Source organism: Diabrotica virgifera, chromosome 10 (assembly GCF_917563875.1).
Source record: "Diabrotica virgifera virgifera chromosome 10, PGI_DIABVI_V3a".
Classification (NCBI taxonomy): Eukaryota; Metazoa; Arthropoda; class Insecta; order Coleoptera; family Chrysomelidae; genus Diabrotica; species Diabrotica virgifera.
The window spans coordinates 92,846,060-92,870,909 of NC_065452.1; the positions used below are offsets into that span (position 1 = coordinate 92,846,060).

At 33.0% G+C, this 24,850-nt stretch overlaps 1 protein-coding gene across 3 annotated transcripts in view; it reads left to right on the forward strand.

Annotated features, from left to right (window-relative positions):
- The window catches only part of LOC126893461 (filamin-A), a 510,728-nt gene that overhangs the window by 199,979 nt on the left and 285,899 nt on the right, over nucleotides 1–24,850 (forward strand). For all 3 annotated transcript variants that reach the window (XM_050663672.1, XM_050663673.1, XM_050663674.1), the window contains exons 5-8: nucleotides 290–495; nucleotides 10,615–10,994; nucleotides 14,596–15,491; nucleotides 23,363–23,619. In XM_050663672.1, the coding sequence (XP_050519629.1) occupies nucleotides 290–495; nucleotides 10,615–10,994; nucleotides 14,596–15,491; nucleotides 23,363–23,619 (1,739 nt within the window). The remainder of the gene's footprint in view (nucleotides 1–289; nucleotides 496–10,614; nucleotides 10,995–14,595; nucleotides 15,492–23,362; nucleotides 23,620–24,850) is intronic.

A 24,850-nucleotide genomic window follows, 5' to 3' on the forward strand; every position in this document is an offset into this window, starting at 1 on the left:
CGAATACTGTGAATGATTACTTTATACTTTATACAAAAGTAACGATTTGTAACGAATACTCGAAAGTAACTATAATCAACATCACTACTTTGTATACACGGCATAATAGAGCTTTTGTCAAATTTTTGGGCATATTTTCCTCTTCCCGTATCCTCTTGATAAGGCTGTAGGTACATCCTTTTTGCATCTATCAATGCAACAGTTTATCTGTGAAATATGTAGTTGATTTTTGTAATTTTTTTTATTCAATCAAACAGAACAAAATAACCAAAGATTTTATAAATTTTAGGACTGGGATAACCGAGAAGGAGTGAAAAATGCATCTGAGGCTATGAATCTCGCCGATGATTGGCTTAACGTTCCCCAACTTATTAAGCCTGAAGAAATAGTCAACCCAAATATTGACGAACAGTCTATGATGACATATTTATCGCAGTATCCTAATGCCAAACTCAAACCTGGTGCACCGTTGAGACCTAGAACAAATGTAAATAAGTAAGTACTCCTTAACTCTAAAGAATCAATATCAATACCAATAGAAAATTCCTATCGTGGTTAAATTTTAGTGCGCGTAAATACAAAAAATCTCCAGTTCATCTCCAATAGTTCATCATTTAATGGAAACCGTTTCAAATAAGCCATTCACTGTTTCCGAATATTGCAGAAATGCTAGCAAACAAAAGTTATTTATTTTTGAATATTTTTTCTTCGTTATCTAGAAGTATGTCTAAATATTTCTATTATTCGTGTTTAGTTAAACGGGGTATTTTCTTACTTCCTTGTAGGGGAGTAGCTTAAATGTTTTAACTAGACCTAAAGCTGATCTTTTCATTGTAGTCATATTATACTTTTGAACGTCCTGGAAGGGAGGAAAAACCCAATGAATGAAAAACAAAATAGAAACAAAGCATAGAACCAGACAATATGATAGCCTATATAATAGAAACTTACAATGGAAGTAATATGCCTATTAGAGTAGAAAAAGAAGGAGAAAGTTATGATCAAGTCAGCATATAAGGCACAAAAAAGAAATCAGGAATAGCAATACCAATACACAAAAAGGAAATAATAGAAATCCTACCAACTACCACAAAGTCACCTTATTGAACACTACTGTTAAACTTTAAACAAGAATACACGACTATAAGATAAATGAAAAATACATAAGTGAAGAGAAATAAGGCTTTCGACAAAATAGGTGAACAATAGGGAGTATATTCATAGCCAAACACAGTGGCGTAACAAACTCCGTCGGGGACACCCCGCAGAATTGGAAATGGGGCCCCCTTTAAACAATTACTAAATACGACTTGTGTAACAAACTTATTTGTGTTAGCGTAATAATGCACTGTTCATAACAACTTACATTTCTCATCTTTATTGGTATAGAATTATAGAATAAAATAGAACAAAAAATAATAAAATATTACATTATTACATAGTAGGTATTATTCTATTAGATAAACAAATTTCTTCGTATACTACGATCAGCGAATATATCTACAATTTTATTAATATCTATCTGATGGACAACTTCATTTTCAATACATACTTATAAGCGCTAGAGAAGATAACCGTGCTTCTGACATTGTACTCTAGCAAGATATGATTTTATTAATTTAAATTTAGAAAAATATCTATCTGAACTAGCGGTCGTGACGTATAGTTTTGCCTAAGATTTGATAAAAATTCTTTACAGTCAGGTAAAAGTACTGTTGCGCTTGAGAGATCCATATTTTTGGATTGCAAAAGGATGACAGCTAGATTTATAGATTCCAAAGCTTTATTTTGTAAAATAGTTAGGAAGACAAATTCAAATTGTTCCATTTTACTTTTTAAATTATTAGCTGTCATTCTCTCCTCACGATCTGTGGTAGTTAATATTATTTTAGACAGTGTAAAATTGTGATGTAGTTCTACTTTATACCAAGCACAGTTTGAAAGCTAGATGACCACCTAGTCACCAATTACGTTTTTAGTGTAACCGTAACCGATTTTGGTTGGACATTTTTCTGCATTGTTAGCAAATGATTCCATCTTTTAATAGATATGTACTTTTGCCAAAAAAATTATAAATATTTTATATGGTGTTCTAGTAATCGCGAACTTCTAATATATTATTGCTTGCGTCCTTCATTTATGCATGTAGCAAATTATGAGATGCACAATGAATGTATGCAGCTTGAGGTTGGACGGCTTTAATGAATACACAGTCATAAAAACTGTTTTTTCTGTACAACTTACCTACAATACATTTAATAACAAGCTTTAAAGATAGTAAATGTTAAAAAAATTCTTTTCTTGAGCTCTTATACAGTGTCTTTGCGTAATTTGGAACCTTTGGGAAACTTTTTTATTATCAATTTTACGAAAAAAGTTATTCTTCATAAATGCTCTGCATGGTACAAAATCTAAGTTGCAATCATCAGATATTAAATTTTATCGATTTTATACAAGGTATGTCAAAAAATATTAATTTTGCTCAATAGTAAGGTACCTTTATATTTTAAAATATTGAAAAATTTTATTATAAAAAGTTGTTCAGAATTAAAAGCTATGTTTAAATATGCAATTATACAATTCCAGTTGAAATATTGTAAAATAATAAGGTACCTACTTTACTCTTGAGCGAAATTTATGTTTTTCGACATACCTCGTATAAAGTTGATAAAATGTGATACATTACGATTCAAACTTAGTTTTGAGACAATGAAGAGCTTTTTATAAATAATAACGTTTTTTCGTAAAATTAATAGGTAATAAAATAGTTTTTATAATTTGTAATAAAATGATGTTGGGTATCCGTAATTTGAGAAAAATTTGCAAAAATTATTTTTTTAATTAGGAGGATGTAATTGCATATTAAAATTAAAATCATATACATATCGTGAAATATAAAGGTACATTAGTCTAGAGTTAAATTCATATGTTTTGACATACCTCTTATAAAATTGATAAAATTTGATATTTGATGATTGTATCTTGTATCTTAGATTTAAAACCATTCAGAGCATTTCATGAAGAATAACTTTTTGTTGTAAAATTGATATTAAAACAGTTTCCCATATGATTCGATGTCACGCAGACATACTGTATAAGTGACAATATTGTAATGTCATGTTCAGATTCCACATAATCAAAAAGAAAATAGAAACATTTTTGATCAAAGTAAAATGATTAATTCACCGATATTTTTAAAATTATTTATTCAAAAAACAGTTTTATTGTTTAAACAATTAATAAACAATTAGAAGCTAAATCTGTGAGTAGAACTTTTTACTTTAACATAAAATATATAAGCTATCAAAAAATGTTTTAGAAAAATATAAGCTTGTTTGATTTTTTCCGAAACAATGCAAGTTTTCGATCTACATTGACGCCCCTAAAGTGTGTTATAAATTCCTTATCTTATCGATTATCTGTTGAGAGATTGTCCAATGATTACACAAGAAATGTCGTCAATAAATTGATAAATAAATGCATACCAAACTGATGCAATTATAACCGTAAAACAACACAAATAACACAAAATGCAAACAACCAAACAAATTAATTATACTGCCGATAATTGTATGGAAATACTAAATGTAAACGTAAAGATGAAACCCATTTCTAGATTTAAGAAATATATTGTGTTCGGGATATTGTGTTAAGAGTTCGGGAGACCGGAAGGGATTAAGTTCCTAGAGATGAGATGATTCACTTGCCGAATGTGCCTATGTATTTAGAAATTTACATTCTTAAATTTAAACACACAACGTAAAATAATATAACCATAATTTTTACATAATATCAAACGACAAGATGGGGCCCCTGATCGATGGGGCCCCCCGCAAGCTTCATGCTGTGGGGTGCCTCTGTTACGCCCCTGGCCAAACAATTGGCTGAGAAAGCATTGAAATATAACAAACCTGCATGTGCTTTTATACTGTACGCATTTCCATTTATATCCCTATTGCTCCCTAATACCGATCGTAAGACTTATTTTTCACAATCATTTCATTGTTCAAAATTACCATTATCTCAAATTTTCTTGTTATCTGATCCAACACTAATGATAATGAATAATGATTCCACACTGAGCTTCAATGCAATCCTACTTTCACATGAAATTTTTCAGTCTATCCTGCAGTTGTCCTTACACTAGTCGCTATCTGTGACATATCTCACAATCTACACCCACTCACCAGGAACTTCTTATTTCTTATTCAATATCAATATGGCAGAACTTTTTTTTTATTGAGAAATTTACCGCATCCACCTAGAGGTGATTAGCGGGAATACAGTGTAGGAGTACAGTTCCAATAACTTACAGTCTATAATATAATCCTATGAGTTTTAAATAATTAGCGATATTATTATCTATAATTACAGTATGTAGGTATAAAATTCCTATCTAAAATTAAGAATACAGTAACAATTCCATACAATTCCAGTAACTTAGATTCTATAATACATATAGCCCTATACATTTTAAATAGTTTGCGATATTTTCATAGTAACCATCTGTGCTTAAGAGTTTGTTGATGTTGTTAGGAATGTTGAATCTGATTCGTTCATTTGTAAAAAGTGGACAGTCAACTAAAAAATGTTTTACATTATTTATTTCGTCACACATTTCACATTTAGGGGATCATCTCTTGTAAACAGGTGAGAGTGCGTGTATCTTGTGTGACCTATACGCAGGCGTGTGATAACAGTTTGAAGTTTTCGGGTTCGTATTCTCGATAGCCGCGGGTAAACATTATCCTTGATTGTTCTTAAAGATGTCTGTGAATATTTCCATTCTTGGTTCCACTTACACGTGATTAGATTTCTAAAATACGATTTTATGTCACCCGCGAGATTTCGACACTCCGTTACCTCTGTTTCTACACTTTCCGACACTTTACGGGCGCACTGATCTGCTGCTTCGTTTCCATCAATACCAATATGAGATGGGATCCATATGAAGGTAATGCGTCTGGAATTTTCTTGAGCCTCTTCTAATTCAGATTTCACCATTTTCTCTAGGGGGCTTTTAGGATACACATGATTTAAAGTTTGTAATGCACCGAGTGAATCGCTTAGGATCAAGCATTTTTGGTATTTTGTTTTTGTTGACATGTTCAAGGGCTTTGAGTATTGCATAAAGTTCAGCAGAAAAAATACTGAAATATTGAGGAAGTCTAAAATTATATTGATTGTTAGGGGTAACATATGCAGCACCTACTTCTGTATTACATTTTGATGCATCTGTGTATATCTTGTAGCAATTATCTCCATGTTTGGCTATGATTGAATTAAGTTTATTTTTAAAAACAGCTGGATTTGTTGAGTGCTTACTAAATACAGTAAGATTATAATTTATTTGGGGCATATTAGTTTTCCAAGGAGGGGGATGGTCCAAATGTATTAGGAATATATCTGGAAAGTTTACATCTAAATATCTTAGATAAAATCGAATTCTCTCATAGAAAGGTTTGTGTGAAATAGGTCTATTTTGAGACGTATATTTATTATTGAATGTATTATTAAAAAGAGGTCTGTTTGGATTTGAAGCTATAGAAATTGCATGAGTTAATGTTAAATAAAGGCGACGGTGGAATAAAGAAGGTTCTCCGGTTTCACTATACAAACTCTCTACCGGCGTTGTTCTAAATGCTCCCAGGGCAAGTCTTTATGCTGCATTGTGTATACTATCTAAGGGTTTTAGTGTTGTCTCGAACACAGATATGTACGCAATGGAGCCATAGTCAATTTTAGATCTAATTAAAGCTTTATATAGGCTAATTAGGGTATCATAATCAGAGCCCCAGTCCCTGTTAGATAATGTTCTTAATAAATTTAATCTTTTATTGCAAGAAGCGACTAGTTGATTTATATGTTTTTTCCAAGACAGTTTTTGATCCAACCACATTCCCATAAATTTTACGTCTGTTTTAAACATGATAGTTGAATTATAAAATTTCAATATTGGTGTGTTAAAAGCGTGTATATTGGTGAATACCATTCCCACTGTTTTGGAAACAGAAAATTTAAATCCCGTGCTATGGGACCATTCTTCTATTTGTTGTAGAAAATTTTGTAATGATTTTGACATTAGGGAGGGGTTTTTGCCTTTGATGTAAACTACTAAATCATCTGCATAAACGCGAGCTTTCAGAGGTTTTTGCAAATTTTTAATTATATCATTTATAGCGACTAAGAATAGTGGGCTAATTATTGATCCTTGAGGAGTCCCATTTTCTTCAATATATTCTTCTGAATGTGAATTTTGAACCCTTACTCGAAATGATCTGTACCGCAAAAAGTTTTTAATAAATTCTAGACAATTACCTCGGATATTCCATGAGTGCAGTTTTTTCAAAATATTATACCTCCAGCACGTGTTGAATGCTTTCTTTAAATCAAAAAATATTGCTATACAGTGTTGTAGAATTGCTAGAGTTTCCTGAATATCGCTCTCTAGGTCTAAAAGATTATCTATGCCTGATCGGTTTTGTCTAAAACCATTTTGTTCATGTATCAGTAGATTTGACTTTTCAAGTGTCCAGGTCAGCCGTGCATTGACAATTTTTTCTAGTAATTTTACCATGGAGCATGTCAACCTTATAGGCCTATAGGACTCGGGATCTAGACGGGGACTTTGAGGTTTAAGAAATGGAAGCACAATAGCCTTAGTCCAAATTGTGGGGTACTGGTGTTGTTGCCATATGAGGTTGAATATCTGTAGCATTACCATTATGTCTGAATTTGGAAGCTGTTTCAGAAAAATAGTTGGAATATCATCTGGGCCAGGACTAGAATCCTTCAAATCTATAAGTGAGTCATTCAGTTCGTGAAAAGTTAGCGGGAGATTTAGAGGATTGTGGCTAATTTCGTATGGAAATGTATTATAATTTTCGAGTTGTATTTTGTTTTCAAGAAAGGTGGGGTCGAAGCTTTCATTGGAAGATATTTTTTTATAATTCAGTGCCAATATATTGGAAATTTCTGTTGGTGATGTAATGATTTGGTTATTTACTTTCAGGCTGGATATTGCGGGTGATTGGTGGAAACCGGAAATTTTGCGTATTTTTTTCCAAACTTCGCTTATTGGCGTGGAAGTGTTTATATTGGAAATATATTTCATCCAACTGGCTTTTTTGGCCTGTTTAATTAATAGTTGAGTTTTGGACTTAAGTCATTTGTACTCTATTTTGTTCTCTATATTTTTGTGTTTTTTGTACCTATCGAAAGCTTTTTTACTTGCCCGAATTGCTTCACTACAGTCACAATTCCACCATGGTACGGGTAAATGCTTTTTTGGTGCTTTAGTTTTACCTATAAACTGTTCTGCACTTTGTATAATGATATTATTGAAGTCATCTAGAGTAGAGTATCATTGACGTTACTTTTTACAATAAAGTTCTCCATAGCTTTATCGATGTAGTTTTTAAATTCTGTCCAGTTTGCCGACTCCGTTTTCCATTTGGGTAGAAACTCATAAGGCGATTGTTGCCTAGAGAGATTTCTTATAAGAATGGGATGATGGTCGCTACTGTATGTATATGATAAGACTTCCCATAAGAGCTGGGATGACAACGCTGGGTCACAAAGACTTAAGTCAATTGGAGATGAATCTCCAGTCTGAATATTAAAGCGTGTAGGAGTCCCATCATTGAGTAAGTTAAGCTATAAATCAGACATTACCACTTTTCCAGTAATTTACCTCTGATATCAGTACGGACAGACCCCCAAATGCTATTGTGTGCATTGAAGTCACCAAGTATAATACGAGAAGTTGGAATTTGTTCGATAAGTTTATTTATATCGTCAAAAGTTAATATTGCACTTGATGCTAGGTAAATGTTACAAATGTAGAGTGTCGAGGGCGCTGAAAGTTTTACTACTGCTTCGAGGTTGGTTTTTACAGGAAAAAGGCTTGCTACGTATGATTTTTTTACCAAACTGGCAACCCCACCAGAAGAATAATTACTATTACTTTTTCTGTCATTTATAAAACAATTGAATTGCTTAGAATTGTAATTTGTGTTTGGACTAAGGTTAGTTTCTTGTAGGCAAATTATTTCTGGACAATATTCTGATTGAATGATTTGAAGTATGGGTAAACGATGGAGCAGTCCATCAATATTCCACTGTAATATAGAGTTGAAAATTAGGCATCGGAGGAGGATAATTCACTGTCAGGGATATCTTTACCTAGATAGTGATTCAATTTATTTTTAAGTCGGGTGAAGCGATGTTTCGTAGTTTTATCTGAAAGGTATGGGTAAGATATGGTTAATAGGTTTATTAAACCGGGGAAATCGGTTGTGTATTCCTTGATAATTTCTATGGGTGAATTGTTACCTTGGGTATTTTCAATTAACATCATTAGCTGATCATAGTTTAATAGAAGTGTTGTGGAATTTTTATTCATGAAAAATTTAAGTGAGTCAGGAGTAGGTGCTGTGCGCTTAGGTTTTTTGGGCTTTTGGATGTTGGTTTGATGTGGTGTTTGAGGGAGAGAAAACGTTGTATTATTAGTATTCAGATTTTCCATAGGAGGAGATAACGTTTCGTCAATACTTCTTTTCATAGATGTACTGGATAATTCTCCTATGATTCCGAGTGAAGCTTGTTGATTAATTGCTTCAGAGGTTTTTTCACATGGATTTTTAGTGGGAATGTTCTCTTCGGTGGGAATTGTTTTGCTCGCTTCAGAAGATGTCAGTAGGGTTTGAGCAGTAGAGGAAATTGAAGAGGGTTTTTGAATATTTATGCTGTTTGGATTACCGTCTTCAGCTTGATGTGATTGGGAACCATTATCGGTGGCAGAGTGGGAGATTAGCGTTAAAGTAGGGTTCTGTAAAGTTGAATTTTGGGCTTGAGTGGGAGGTACTGTATTGTTGGTGTTTGGACATTTGCTTGATATATGGCCGGTTTACTTACATGCATAGCATGTAAGATTATCTTGAGATATGAAAATTCTGTAGGTGACGCTTTCGTAATTTATTACAATAGAATCTGGAATCATGATACTATGTGGGCTGACAAATACTTGTCTTCTGAAGCTTTTTATGTGGCTGTATTCAGGTAAAGAAGCACCGATTCTTAAAAAGGTTATGGGGGAGACGAGATTTAGGCCCATTTCTTTCAATTCTCGGACGAGAACATCGTGAGGGATTGTAGGGCAGACACTGGATAATACTAATCTTTCTGCTCGGGTTATAAGTCGTCTAGCTCATACGGTATCTCCTTGTACTTGTATAGAACCATATTTCTCCATAAAGTTATCTACGGTGAGTTTGCTACTTAGGTACATACATATTCTGTTATTGGATAAACGAGAAGAAAATAAAATATTTTTTGGATTTATTAGGGTGCCTAACGGAATCAAATAATCTTGAATGGGGGCATTGTTTATAGCACTAAATATTATTCCCTGTTCTTTCGTTGGAAAAAAATTCTGCTGAGAAGTAGCTGAGCTGTAAGATTTACTCATTGGAGAGACATTCTGTATAGTAACATCGGCAGACATATCCATTAATTATTTTTACGCAGTCACATAAAAGTAATACCTCTCTGTGCCAGCAAAAAACAATACTGGTTGTTGTTTATTATTGACAAATTTTGGTTATATACGGTAAATAAAACCATATGAAAAACCAATAAAACCGGTTCAGGATGCGACTTTAGGTTTGATTAATATTATAATATTAAAACTTACAGTCTTAAATGCTGTTGGTTCACTTTGATTGTAATTAACACTTTAGATATTCGTAATTAAACACAAAATATCAAGAGCCGAGACAAACAACTGTTTCTACTTATTTATCAGGGCCGAATCCTCACTTCTCGAAGTTCTTTATCATATAATTTGTTTAAATCATATTAACTATTTTTGTTATTTTATTTTTTAATTTTTTATCAAACAAACATACTGTTTTCTTATATATCTCATGTACCTATTAGTCTATAAATTACTCTATTAAATTTTAATGGTATGAACAGATAGTTTTCTGGTCTCAGTTTGTATATTGTTTAATATCTCCTTTACGTCTGTAACATAGGCACTAAGATACTACTTCTCTATTCATCTGACATTTTTACCCAGTTCTATAATTATGTTAAACCTGTTACCCAACTTATTCGTATTTGTCTTAACATTGTTCATATTTTCTCCATCAATATTCATTTGTTCAAACTTCTTTAACGTTCTTTATTTTTTGTGATGTTTCAATTTCTAGTTTGTTTTTGTGATTAGCATTGGTATCAGTCCTGCTTTGATCAAATAAATTATTCGGGTCGCCCATGTTTTCTCAACTGTCATCAATACGACTAACTTCACGCGTAACTTTCGCGTAAATCCAGATCCCGTAATTTTTTGAGCGTTATAAAGTGAGTACAAAGACATACATATTTCTTTTTTTGTAATTACACCTTGTACACTTCTCGTAGACTCTGCCGATAAGGTGGAGTCGTGTTAAGAAAACCTGGCGTTTCCAAATTATTCATGTTAGCACAATGAATTATTACAGTAGGTACAAAAAGTAGAACTGAAATATTGGTTGTCTATATTTCGGTTAAATTAATATTGGTAAAATATTGCGAGACTGATTATTTGATTCATTCTGTTTTTATTTGTAGGGTACGAGTCTATGGCCCAGGCATTGAACCCACTGGTGTAGTAGTGGGTGCTCCAGCTATTTTCACTGTTGAAACCTTCTCCGCAGGACGTGCTGATGTAGAAGTAATCGTTGAGAATCCACGGGGACAACGGGAACCTGCAGATGTTAAATTCAATAATGATAAGAACTTAACGTACACAGTTTCATACCAACCACAGATGGAAGGGACCCATACGATATATGCCCTTTTCTCAGGGAGAAATTCACCAAAGAGCCCTTACCATGTTAAAGTGGAGGGATTTGCAGGAGACGCCTCCAAAGTTACAGCATCTGGGCCTGGACTGCAGCATGATGGTGTTCATCTAAACAGACCTACTTATTTTGATATTTTCACCAAAAGTAAGTATCAATTTAATAGGATACCTTAATCCATACAATTTTACAGAGAGTCAGATTAGGTAAAAGTCTCTCATTTCTTCTTCTAAAAGTGCCTACCTTCTAGTGATATTGGCGACCACATTGACCCATCTTATTATATTCACAGCAGCTCGAAATAGATCAGTTGATGTTAAACCAGTCCATTGCCTTAGATTGGGCAGACAGCATATACGTCTGCGTCCAGGGCGTTTCGTTCCCTTAATCTTGCCTTGTAGATTTAACTGTAGATGTCAGTATTTATTATTAGGCAATGTTGCCAAAGTAAGTCAAGTTTCTGTTCTTTACGGTGTTAATAATTTGTCATTTCTTAGCCTTTTAACTATAATCAGATAGGTACTGCTGACTGTAATTCTCTTATCTATATTGTCAAAGATCTGGAAACCATTTCTTCTAAATATATTCTGCACAGAAGCAAATACAAAATCTGGATGTACTCCGCTTTCTATTGGTATGTTATCTGATAGGGGAAACTGGGTAACAGTGAGACACTTTTTTTTCATTTAACCATAAGTCCACTACTATGACATGTATAAACAAAATTTCTTCAGGATTGTACTCTCACATGTGTTCATTACACAAGAAAAAATCAAATTTGAAAATAGATCGGTTTGTTTAGTTTGTATTCGACACATAAGGTCAAGTTGTCATTTGTCTCAGTGTTACCCAGGCATGGGTAACAGTGAGACAGTATAATATTTATATGAAATAACACACACAAAAAAATTTAAGTTGCAAAATATATATTTATATGACAAAAAAATATAAAAAAAAACAAGTTTAAGTTAAAAAGTACTTATTAATTTAAAAAATAGTGTTTGAGAATTAACGTACATTTATTAAATTGAAATTTATCTCGAATGAGAAAAATGAATTTTGCCGTTTATTGTGACTATAACAAACTGGCCTTGGCGATCTCATCTTAGTCTCTTTTAGTAGAAATTTTAGAAAAAAAAAATACAAAATGTAATTTTTTTTATAACACCTGGATAACAGTGAGATATGTCTCAATGTACCCCGTCTCACTGTTACCCATTTGCCATAAAATTTAAAAAATATTATTTTTATTATTATATAACTTAGTTTGCTTTGCTAAACTACGGCATCATGTTTACTAATCTACACACAATGTCATGGTAATTCTAGAAAAATCCTAGTAATTAACATGCTTTTATAAAAAATTCTCAAAGCACCTATATTATTTTACTTAGTGCCCATCAAACACACTCAATCACGATAAATCCTAAACTGAAACTGCACGGCCGCCGAACATATTAGAAATAAGTAACCTTGAATACAGCAAGCACTCAGAAGTACATAATGATATCTACACATGGCGAAAAGGAGGGAAGATATTTCAATTGTCTCACTGTTACCCATGTCTCACTGTTACCCAGTTTCCCCTACGTTAATACATAACTTACGTAACACATCAAAAGACAAAAACTTATAACCAGATGATAATTCAACTATAACAACTTAAGTACACATAATATATGTACTCATATGATTTTTTCCTCTACACTTTTGATGGCCTAAATATAAGACACAATGGAATTTTTAATTAGAATCTTGTGCATTTTAGCCCAACCGCCACTTTGTCCGGTTGTTCCCTAGGACCTTTTCTGTTTCTTTCTCTCAGCTCTTTGTCTGTTCCTTCACTCCGACTTTTTCTCAGTCCCGTTTTCTCCTTCTGTCTGTTTGCCATTTTAGTATTTCCTTTAGTGTGCGTTGTTAATCCATTCTTTGTATGTGTCCGAACCAGATAAGTGGTTTTGTTGATAATTCATCTGTGATTGTTCGTTTGATTCCGATTATTTTTCTAATACGTCCGTTGGCAATCCTTTCTCTTCTAAATCGTCCTGGTGCTCTTCTCCAATTATCCATTTCCGTTGCTTTCAGCGTTGCCAGTGTTCTTTCTTTCAGTGATCATACCTCGTAGCTGTATACAGTACGTCCATAAAGTAACGCATAAATTCATTATTTCGTAAACCGGCAGCTTCAACGAAAAATCCTGAACAGGTTGATTTCTATTTTTAAATTACAATTTTTTGGCATAATATCATACTAGTGACGTCATCCATCTGGGCTTGATGACGTTATCGGCGATTTTTTTAAATGAGAATAGGGGCCATGTGATAGCTCATTTGAAAGGTTAATCAATTTTTATTTAGTAATATAAACATTAACCTAATTATTTATACAGGGTCTTGAAAAAGTTTTAATTAAATTAATTGAGACAAAAAGAAGAATGTATGTAATTTATTTAATTCAAAATACTTCCGTTTTTCCTGTTGTCAGAATACAGGAAAAACGTGTTTATTTAACAAATAAATATTGCTTTTCGCTTAGATCCAATGTTAAAGATGCCACCCACCTGCCTCTTGGAAATATGAACATTTCGTTTAAGAGAAAATCAATATTTATTTTTTAAATAAGACATTTTTATGTTTTCTGACAGCAGTAGAAGGTATTTAGAATTAAACAAATTACATTCATTCATCTTTTTGTGTCAATTAATTGTTGACATTACTGAATAGAGAATTAAATACCCTTTCAAATGAGCTATTACATGACCCCTATTCTCATTTTAAAAAATCATCGATTACGTCATCACGCCCAGATGGATGACGTCACTAGTATGATATATATGCCAAAATATCGTAATTTAAAAAAAATCGACGTCTTTCGGGATTTTTTTTTCATAGTCGCCAGTTTACGAAATAATGAATTTATGCGTTACTTTATGGACGCACTGTAGAGTGATACTTTTCACTATAGTCTCCTTTTTTTATTTTCTTTGATGACTTATTGGTCCCATAAAAATACTGTGGCATGTGGCTATATTTCTTTCTCTTGTGGTTTTGTCTAACGTTCGATCAACGTTCGTTTTGTGGTCAACGCACAAGTATTCGATTTTCTTTTGATTGACTTCTAGACCTTACTTTTCAATTCATTTTCGGGCCATGTAGTTTTAAATCGTCATAATCTTATCTTGAGCCACTATTACTTGATCGTCTGCAGAGTTGAGCGTCTATACCAGTGTTATTGAGTGGTATCCCCATTGTCCTACATTTTTGTTTCCATCTTTTTAAAGCACTTTCAATGTAAATTTAAAAAAAGTGGGAGATAGGCAACATCCTTGCTTCAATCCCTTTGATGTTAGAAATCCTGTTGTTACTTGTGTCCCTGTTTTTACTTTAGTTGTGGGTTGAATGTATAGTACTTTGGCGGCTTTTATTAATTCTATATTAATATTCCTGTTTTCCATTGACTGTCACAGCATATTCAGTGGAACGCCTTCCATAGATCGACGAAAAACATATACATTTCTTGATTCCGTGCCATCTTTTTTGTATTGTCTAAATACCCTTCCTCGATTCGATTCTGCAAAACCTTTGTGTATATTCCACTCATAGATCCGGATACAGCTATTCCTGGGTAATTTTCACAATTGTTTTTATCTCCCTTTTTATGTATAGTACTAAGATATTATGTTTTTCACTCCATATATTGTAGTGTTTTACGAATATTGCTCAAATTAAATTATAAATTTGTTTTTTAGATGCTGGAAATGGTGTGCCTGAGGTAATAATCTTAGATCCCTCCGAAAATAAGAGTACCGTTCCTGTCAAGGTTCAACAGACAGCTCCTGATGTATGGCGCTGCGGCTACGTCTCCCCACTTCTTGGTCTACATTCCGTTAATATATTTTTCGCTGGTAAACCCATTCCAAATAGTCCATTCGGGGTAAGAGTTTCCCCAGCGTCAGATGCTCGCAAAGTCAAAGCAAGTGGACGTGGGCTTCAACCGCAGGGCATTAGAGTAAAGGATGAAGCCGACTTTAAGATTCATACTGAAGGAGCTGGTGAAGGAGTCCCAGAAGTCCAAATAATAGGTCCAGATGGTATACACGAAAATTGTACTATTAAAAAGGTAGATGAGCATACATATCATGCCGTTTATCATCCCCTAAGAGAAGGAAAATACGTTATTATGATCAAATTTGGTGGAAATGAGATTTACAAATCTCCATTTGAAATTGGTGTGGGACCCTATAAAGAAACACTTATTAGGGCCTATGGACCCGGGTTGAAAGGAGGATTAGTCAGCTCCGCAGCACTTTTCACAGTTGAAACAAATGGAGAAACTGGAGCTTTAGGCTTTAGTATACAAGGTCCTTCACAAGCTAAAATAGAATGCCTCGATAATGGTGATGGCTCAGCTGATGTTAAATATTATCCTACTGCACCTGGCGAATACGCTGTACATATACTATGTGACAATGAAGACATTCCTGGTAGTCCGTATATTGCTCAAATTTTGCCTCATACAGATTACTATCCTGAAAAAGTCCTGGTTAGTGGACCAGGTGTTCAGTCAGGCGGAGTTCACACCAATACTCCGACTAAATTTGTTATAGATACTAGTGAAGCGGGTCCTGCCCCCCTGGATGTAAAGGTAAGATCATTTTCTGGGAGGATATATATATATATATATATATATATATATATATATATATATATATATATATATATATATATATATATATATATATATATATATATATATATATATATATATATATATATATATATTTTCTACAATCACTTGATAAAGAAGACTCTTTCGCTTGTCAATGGCAATGAAAAGTTGACGTTTACTGAGTACCGTCACTTTATCGCTCTAGCGCGTAAAGTTTGATTTTACACTCATCGTCCGTAGCAACCGTACAACCATACAATACAAACACATTGAACATTCAAACTGAAAGATATAAAAGTTAATGTTATGACATTATAATGACAGATATAAAATAGTTACAATAAAGTTAATGCTTTAAAAATAGTTTCATTTTATTAAGTGATTGTAGAAAATATGTTGTATGTATTACAAGCGCAAACGGACATTATTGCTTTCGAGTAATTACCGCTCTCCGCTACGCGTCGAGCGGTAACTCTCACTCTCAAGCAATAATGTCTCACTTTTCGCTCTTAATACATAAATAACTAATGTCATACTAGTTCATTATTGTGTTTTTATTGCTTAGTTACCAATTAGATACATAATAGTATACTTTATGGCCGTGCGTAAGACAAAGTGCACTTTATGGCTCTTTTTCTTCTTCATGTACCATGTCCTTTCAGAACGTTGGTTACCATCATAGCTATCTTAACTTTATTCACTGCCATCCTAAATAGCATACTTGTATCAACACCATACCAATCTCGCAAGTTCTTCAACCATGAAGTTCTTCTTCGTCCTGGACTGCGTTTGCCTGCTATTTTCCCTTGCATAATAGTTTGTAGCAACCTATAATTGGGACCTCTCATTACATGTCCGAAATACTCCAGCTTTCTTTTCTTGATGCTTTTTATAATCTCAGTAGTCTTGCTGAGACGTTAGTATTGCGAGTTTCGAATCTTCTCTACCCAAGAAACTTTTAAAATTCTTCTATAGCATAGCACTACCTTTCGAAAGCCGCGAGGCGATTTAGATCTATTTTATTTACAGTCCAAGACTCGACACCACAAAGTATGACCAAGAACACGTAGTAGGCAAGTAGGCGGATCATCAATGCCAATTTTAGGTCTCTGTTATATAGTACCACCTTGGACATTCTTCTGGCCTGCTCTATCCTAGATCTAATTTCGCCGTAACTCTGCGTTACAGTTTAACTGATATCCAAGGTAAATAGTTTGATGAACTTCCTCAAGTTTAGTATTATTTAGATAATCTATAGACGGTTTTATATTCTGTCGTTTACTTATTACGAGTATTTTGGTTTTCCGCATATTCAGATCCAGACTTGCTTCCTTACAACTCTCAACGACACTACTAAGTAATGGTTACCATCACGTAATGTTGTTGAGTAGAAGCTTGGAGTATTGTGTCGTCCGCATATCGCAAATTATTGATGACTTCACCGTTCATAATTTTATTCCTTCTTGTTTTTCAGAAATTGCATCTCTGAAAATTCTTTCGGAGTAAACGTTGAAAAGCAGGGGCAACAAGAGGCATCCCTGCCGTACTCCTCTTTTAATATTGTCTTTATGGCCCGCACAGGTATAAAGACAAAAAAATGTTGAAAACTTCCTAATAACATTTATTATTAAAGTTACAAAATATTATGATGGAATTCAATTATTATAACTATGGGCCATTCCACGAACATACGCCTGTTTTGGATTACTTTGACAACGAATATTTTACTGTGCAACATAAGAAGTACGAAAGTAAATGGCGCTAATAATTATTCCAATAAACAACAATGTAATTTGCAATTTACTTTCGTTCTTCTTATTTTGCACAGTAAAATATTCGTTGTCGAAATAATCCAAAACTGGCGTATGTTCGTGGAATAAGGGTATACATAACATTATTTAGTGGAATTATCATAAAACTGGCAATCCTGGAAAGATCCGGTGATAGATAGTCAGCACCAAATTTTGATTCATGTTTTAGTTTCATTGTATGCATATCAAGTTTATGTAAGGAAAAGCCAGATCCAGAAGGTATGCTTGCTCGCATCCCTGAAACCTCATTTTTGAAGATATACTATCCTCTACATATCCTTCAGCAACTGACGTACTCTTCCATCCACCATGCCGCTTCAACGTTGTCGTACTGGCCACAGCGCCTGCCAGAAGAGTTTCAGATGTTCGACATAGAAAGTCTCCTGTATACTTGTTGGGATCGCTCATATAGCCCGATTAAAGAATAGTCTGACCCCAAAAAAAAAATAAAGGAAGGATGAAAATTTGGGAATAGTTAGTTGAAATTGTCTATTATTATATAAGAAAAGTTTACAATTCTACATCGTTGTAAAATGGAGGGGAATACCCCCCTCTCAAAGATGAAAAAAATACATTCAATGTAAGACCGGAATTGGATAAAATGACTAATTCTAAACAACTTTCCTTCTATAGAGTTTTTCACTAACACTTTTCGAGTTATTTGCGAGTGAATATGTTCATGTTTAACAAAATAAAACATGTTTTTGGACGGTTTTTCGGAGATAACTCAAAAAGTAAGTATTTTAGCGAAAAAAATATTCTTACCAAAAATATTGCCTATCAAAAATTTAAAAAAATGTATACATTAAGTCTGTAGACCCAGTAGAAGCAGAGTTGCAGCTAATGAAAAGTAGGTTCTTCTTCGTCAAATTCCAAATCGAATATTTCAATGTGAAATAACCCAAAAACGGAGCACTTTTAGAGGAAAATTCATTTTAACTTTTTTAAAGTGTTTAAAAAAGGTTTATTTTTGTTTTTTAAAAAAACTTGTGATATTAAAAGTAAGTGAATTATGCTCCAAATATTGTTGGTCCCTTTTATTTTTTTATAAAAAAATCGCGAAAATCACCCCCTAATTAGCATCACATATACATTTTAACATTACCAATTCACAAGTTACTTTGCCTATGTATTATTTATATGATCTGTAAGTTATATCGGTTCAAAGTGCTTCGTTTTGAAAAAGCTGTAGTTAAAATGCCTTGAACGAGTAACTAATCACGAGTTTAGGTAAATTTTGAACAGCCATAGCATAATCAATTTTTGTCTAAAAAGAAAACAAAAAATCAAAAATATTCAGAAAAGCAAAACGTACATTTTATTACTCTTTGAGATTTTTGGTATTCCTAATTGTTTTTAAGTTAATTCCATAAACAATTACGATTTTTTCAAGATTAAAAAAAATATTTTATTTTAAACCCAATTTTTTTTTAAACTGAGCACTTTGAACCAATAAAACTTATAGATAATATAACCAATACATAAGTAAAGTAACTTGTAAAGCGGTAACCATTAATTTTATTTGAGAAGCTAATTAAGGGGTGATTTTCGCCATTTTTTTACCAAAAAATAAAAGGGACCAACAATATTTTGAGCGTAACTCACTTACTTTTAATGATAGAAGTTTTTTTTTAACAAAAATAAACCTTTTTTAAACAATTTAAAAAGTTGTAATAAATTTTCCCCGAAAAGTGCTCCGTTTTTTGGTTATTTCACATTGAAATATTCGATTTGGAATTTGACGAAGAAGAACCTACATTTCATTAGCTACAACTCTGCTTCTACTGGGTCTGCAGACCTCCCGCATACACCATTTTTTAAAATTTTTTATAATCTATATTTTTACTAAGAATATTTTTTCGCTAAAATACTTACTTTTTGAGTTATTTCCGAAAAACCGTCCAAAAACATTTCTTTTTTTGGTTAAAAATGAACACGTTCACTCGCAAATAACTCGAAAAGTATTGACTTAGTAAAAAAACTCTATAGAACAAAAGTTACTTAGAATTAGCCATTTTATCCAATTGCGGACTTATTTTGAACGTATATTTTTTCACCCCCAGAAAAATTTTTCACCCCGTATTTTCCAATTTTTGTAAAATGGAGGGGATGTAGAATTGTAAACTTTTTCTTATATAATAATAGACAATTTCAACTACCTATTGCCAAATTTTCATCCTTCCTTCAATTTTTTGGAGGTTTTCGTAAAATTTTGCTTTCCCTGATCGGGCTAATACCCAGATATTTTGCAATGCTGAAGGAGATTTTTCCAAATGTATTTTTTCCAACTGATTGTAAAGTACTGTGCTCTTGTCTATAGTTTAGAAAAAAATATTTTTTCCTAACAACCTTGTGGGCGTAAAGACATGTAATATCCCATTAGTTTTCAATTATTCATTTTTTTCTTCGTCAATAATGGTAAAAACGCTTCTTTTGTCGGTTTTTGTCTCTAGTACGTTTAATATCAAAACTGATTTTTCTATCTCCTACGTGAATTATTGGCCTATTCACCAGTTCTTGCCGTCGACAACTAAACCGGTCTAGTTAGACTCAAAAATAGGAGTGAAGCTACAATAATTACCACCAAGCTGAAAATTGGCAGGATTGTTCAAAATACCATCATAAATGAAATCTAAAAAGTCCTCATAAATCCGACCCGAGCTAAAAAATTTACGATGGGTCAAAGGTCACCAAATATGGTGTTTAGCGATTTTCAGCGAAACGGTAAGTTTTATCGTAAAATTAGCTCTAACAAAAAATGTAGGTTAGATAATTATCTATAAAAAATATCTTAATCGTTTTTTTCCTAACAGCCACTGTTTTTGAGATACAACGATTCAAAAAGTTGAAAGACTTCTAATCGTCATAATATATGTATTAGTACACTAGGTATATATGTACATCACTGAAGCTGTAATACAAGTAAACATAATATTCTATCGGTCAACTTAACCTTATATTACACATAATAATATAAGATTATAAATATGATAATGTTTCTACTATACGGCTTGCGGTCTACCGAGGGATGCAATGTATAAGCTGTATTATATTACAGTGCCAACAAAAAAATCTTTACAAAGTGAATGTAACGCGAAAATAATAAGAATTATTTGAATTTTACGGCTTAATCAAAACAAAAATAGTAAATTGATATGACAAAGTATTAACTTATAATAATTCTTTTTATTTATGCGCCTTATTTCAATTTGTAAAGATGGGTTTTGTCGGAATAAACACGTTCGTCGGCTAATCTAATCACCCTACCTATTCTTTTCTCAGAAGGGTTTGAACATAATGAAAGACAATACGATTACGATTGTTTTCAGAAGGAAATATTAATATTAACAACATAAAAGCGACATATATCATTGATGGAGGATATCTATTACATCGCATTGTGTGGGATAGCGAAGAAACATTCAACGTTATCTTGGATAAATACGTTCAGTATGTACGGCGTCATTTTGGTCCCAGAGTTACTGTCCTATTTGATGGCTATAATGATTTTACGAGAAATATTAAAGCTGCAGAACAACGTCGTAGAACTTCAGCAACATCTTCATCTTCTAATATTTTATTTGATCAATATAAGACAGTATCTACCACTCAACAGAAATTTCTTGCAAATACTCACAACAAATCTCGGTTCATTTCAATGCTGAAAGATAAGTTTATTGCTGAAAATATATCGGTAAAATAAGCTAATAATGATGCTGACGTAATGATAATTGAAACAGCCATAGAGAAATTCAATTTAACAAATACAACTACTGTTGTAGGTGAAGATGTAGACTACTTGCTCGTATTACTCACTGGTAGAACTCCAATCGAAAAAACTATCTTTTTTTTTAAACCTGGAAAAGCTCAACACCAATCGGAAATATATTCATCGAAAAGTTTATCTACTTTTGCAAAATGTCAAAATCATATACTATTTTTACACGCAATAACTGGCTGTGATACGACATCTGCATTTTTCAGGAGGGGTAAAACAACTGTTTTTAAAATGTTTGAAAAACAAGATTTACTTGAATGTGCTGAAGTTTTTAAAAAAACTAATTCAACTCCACAAGAAGTTATTTCCAACGGAATTAGCTTTCAGTACTCTATGTATGGAGCGCCTAAGAAAACTACGTGCTTAAATAAGTTTCGATATGCATGTTTTTTAAAAGTATTCGAAACAAAAAACAAGTGCAGTTATCTTGTCTTCCTCCAACCTCAGCGGCTGCTCATCAACATCTTTTTCGGGTATATTACCAAGTTCAAGTGTGGCTTGGTTATCAGCTAGATCCAAAAGACTGGGATGGAAATTAGTCGACAGTTCATTAGAACCAATTCAAACTTTACTCCCCCCTGCGCCGGAAAAACTCCTGAACACAATTTTTTGCTGTAAAAGGGGATGTAGCGCTAAATGTGGTTGCAAAAAAGTTGGACTGTTTTGTTCGGTAGCATGCACTAATTTTCAAAACCGGTCGTGCTCCAATGTTGAATCACCAACAATTGAGAATTCATTTGATTCTATCGAGGAGCCATGGGATGTGTCATTATTGGGACAATTTACTTGCACCCAGGATGAACAAGAAGAAGAAGAAGAAGAAGAACAAGAAGAAGAAGAAGAACTAGAAGATGAAGAAGAGGAAGAAGACCAATGAGAAGAAGAACAAGGGAAGCAGAAGTATTAGAAAATTATGAACCTGTTTGATAAATTTCCCTTTTTTTTTTAATTTATACCGCTTTATATAACTTTTATCATTTTTAACCCTTGCCAATATCAATTATTAAATAGCTTTAAATTAAACAGAATCATAACAGATCCGTGGAATAGGGCTACTGGGAAAACCACGTTAAAAAACGCGCTAAGTACACTACCTCAAAAGTGGTGTGTAAACGTGTGCGCATATTATGACGATTACCACTTTTTGGAACGTTATATCTCAAAAACGGTGGCTCTCAGAAAAAAAAAGTAATAAGGCATTTTTATAGATAATTATCTAATCTACATTTTTTGTTAGAACTAATTTTACGGTAAAACTTATCGTTTAGGTGAAAATCGCTAAAAACCATATTTGGTGACCTTTGACCCCGCGTAAAATTTTTAGCACGGGTCGGATTTATGAGGACTTTTTAGATTTCATTTATGATGGTATTTTGAACAATCCTGCCAATTTTCAGCTTGATGGTAATTTTTGTAGCCTCGTATGCGTAAGTTGACCGGAGTAAACCATCAAATACACCAAAATATTAATGCAACTTTGTTCATTAAAAACGTCTCATTTGGTGCTTCATAGATAAATTTTAAAACATCTTCTCTAGATAGACCTTTGGACTTTTTTGGCTGGTATCCCTTTGATCCTTGCTTCAAATATTCGCTTAACTTATAGTAGTTAGCGATGTTAATATTCTTATTTGCCATTAAGTTTTCTTTACCGTTGAGTATTGGGACCATAAGGAATTCAGAAAAAAGGTTTCAGCGAGATCGCCGAAGTATCCAAGCAGCACAATTTCATTAATATGTTCTACACTGTTTTCTGCCATCCAGTTTAGTAATTTGTCGTATTCCCTGTCGTATGCGTCTCTCGATTTCTTCGGTAGCAAGTTTTGTGTTGCTTTTTCCGCTTTTTTGCGATTTCGTCGGCAATTTCAAAACTTTCCTGCATATTCGCTTTTTAGGTTTTACAGCAGTAGATATTATTTATTTATGTTTGACATTATCATTATCCTAGCGACGATATTGCGTACCATACTATGGTAAATTTTCTAAACTTTTAAAAATATTTGGATTTTGAAAACGAACTAGTATATAAAGTATATACTGTATATACTATATAGTATATAAAGTACAAACTAGTATATAAAGGTTTGTATGCACCGTGAGTATTAATAGATGTTTATACTCTTGGGCGACTTACAAACACTCGTGTTTGTAAGATAGTCGTCCTCAGACATAAACATCTACTTAATGCCCTTGGTACATAAATAACTAATATTGTTGTGTTATGTAATATTCACTTTCTGAAAAATCTATTTTTTTAGGTATGTGATGCAAACTTGAATAATGTAAAAGTAAAGTTAATTCAAAAGGATGACGGCTCATTTGAAGGTATATATACTCCAACAAGCGCAAATAGACATACGGTTCAAGTAAACTACGGTGGAGTAGCCGTGAAAAACTCTCCTTTCAGAGTATATGTTGAGGAACCATTAGACGCTGCTAGAGTTCAATGTTTCGGACCTGGTCTTCAAGATGGCGTCAAAGCAAATACTCCTACTCATTTTAACATCGATGCAAGGTAAGAATATATTTTTTATTATAAGTCATTATCATCATCATCAATCAGCCAATCGCGTCCACTGCTGGCCATAGGCCTCCCTAAGTTTTTTTCCGGTATTCTCTACTGGGCCGCATTTAGTTAGCTTCACTCTACTCTTTTTACGTCGTCGGTCTATATAGTCGGTGGTTGTCCTCGGCTACTTTTATAGTTTCTGGGCTTCCATTGCATGATTCGTCTTGTCCACCGTCCATCTTGTGTTCTAGCAGCCAATAGTTCAAGTCCAGAGTAATAAGGATTTTCTCGGGACATTCAAAGATCCAGGTAGCTGACTAGTTTTTTAGTTATTGTAGACCTATAGGAAGAAAACCTACCTGTTTCCTGCCTAGAGTTCGCGTCCGTTTTTTAATTATTAACAATTTAGTGCAAAAATCGCGATTTTTTCGATTTTTTGCACTCCGTTCAAAAGCTAAATAGTTGACATAAAATTACAAAATTCAGTTTTTCAGAACATTAAAAAACCTTCAAAATGCCGATTTTTGAAAGTTAAAAAGTTAATTTGTTGCTACGCAAACTGAAAAATAAGTGAAAATCGTTATTTGTTAATAACTTTTACTAAAACTATCTTAGAACTTTAGTGTTTCACCCAAAGTTGGATATTGGCGTACACAAACCTTCAAAATTTAAGACCGATACAGTTTAAGAGTTATTGTATTTGTTTATTTTTTATATATTATTTTTTTATATATTTATTTCACAATATTTTTATATATTCGAAAAGATAGTATTTTAACACGAATTTGCAAATAAAAAAATTTAGCCTGGGTTCATTTGGGACAAAGTTAGCCATATGTTTTTTTAATCCACAGCTAATTTGTTTATAATAATTAAGGAATCTCATTAATACCATTTTAAAGAAGGGGATTTGTATTTTTTCTTAAAAAATTTACACAAACATTGTACTTTCACAGCACCCTCTACGATTTTTAAAAAATGTAGTTCAAACGATTACTAGGGGGAACCTACAAATCCACCGAGTTAAAATACCAAAAAAGCAATTTCAAACGAATACCTATAATTTTCTGTATCTCCGGGTCAACTCAATGGATTTTGATCTTTCTTTTTTAATTTGTATGTAAATTCTACGTACATTACAAATATGCAATTTGTTTATAAATTTATTAATTCTGAATTCTTAAACAGTCTAATCTGTTTAAACAATTCTTATTTTTTTTTATTTTTATAACAATAT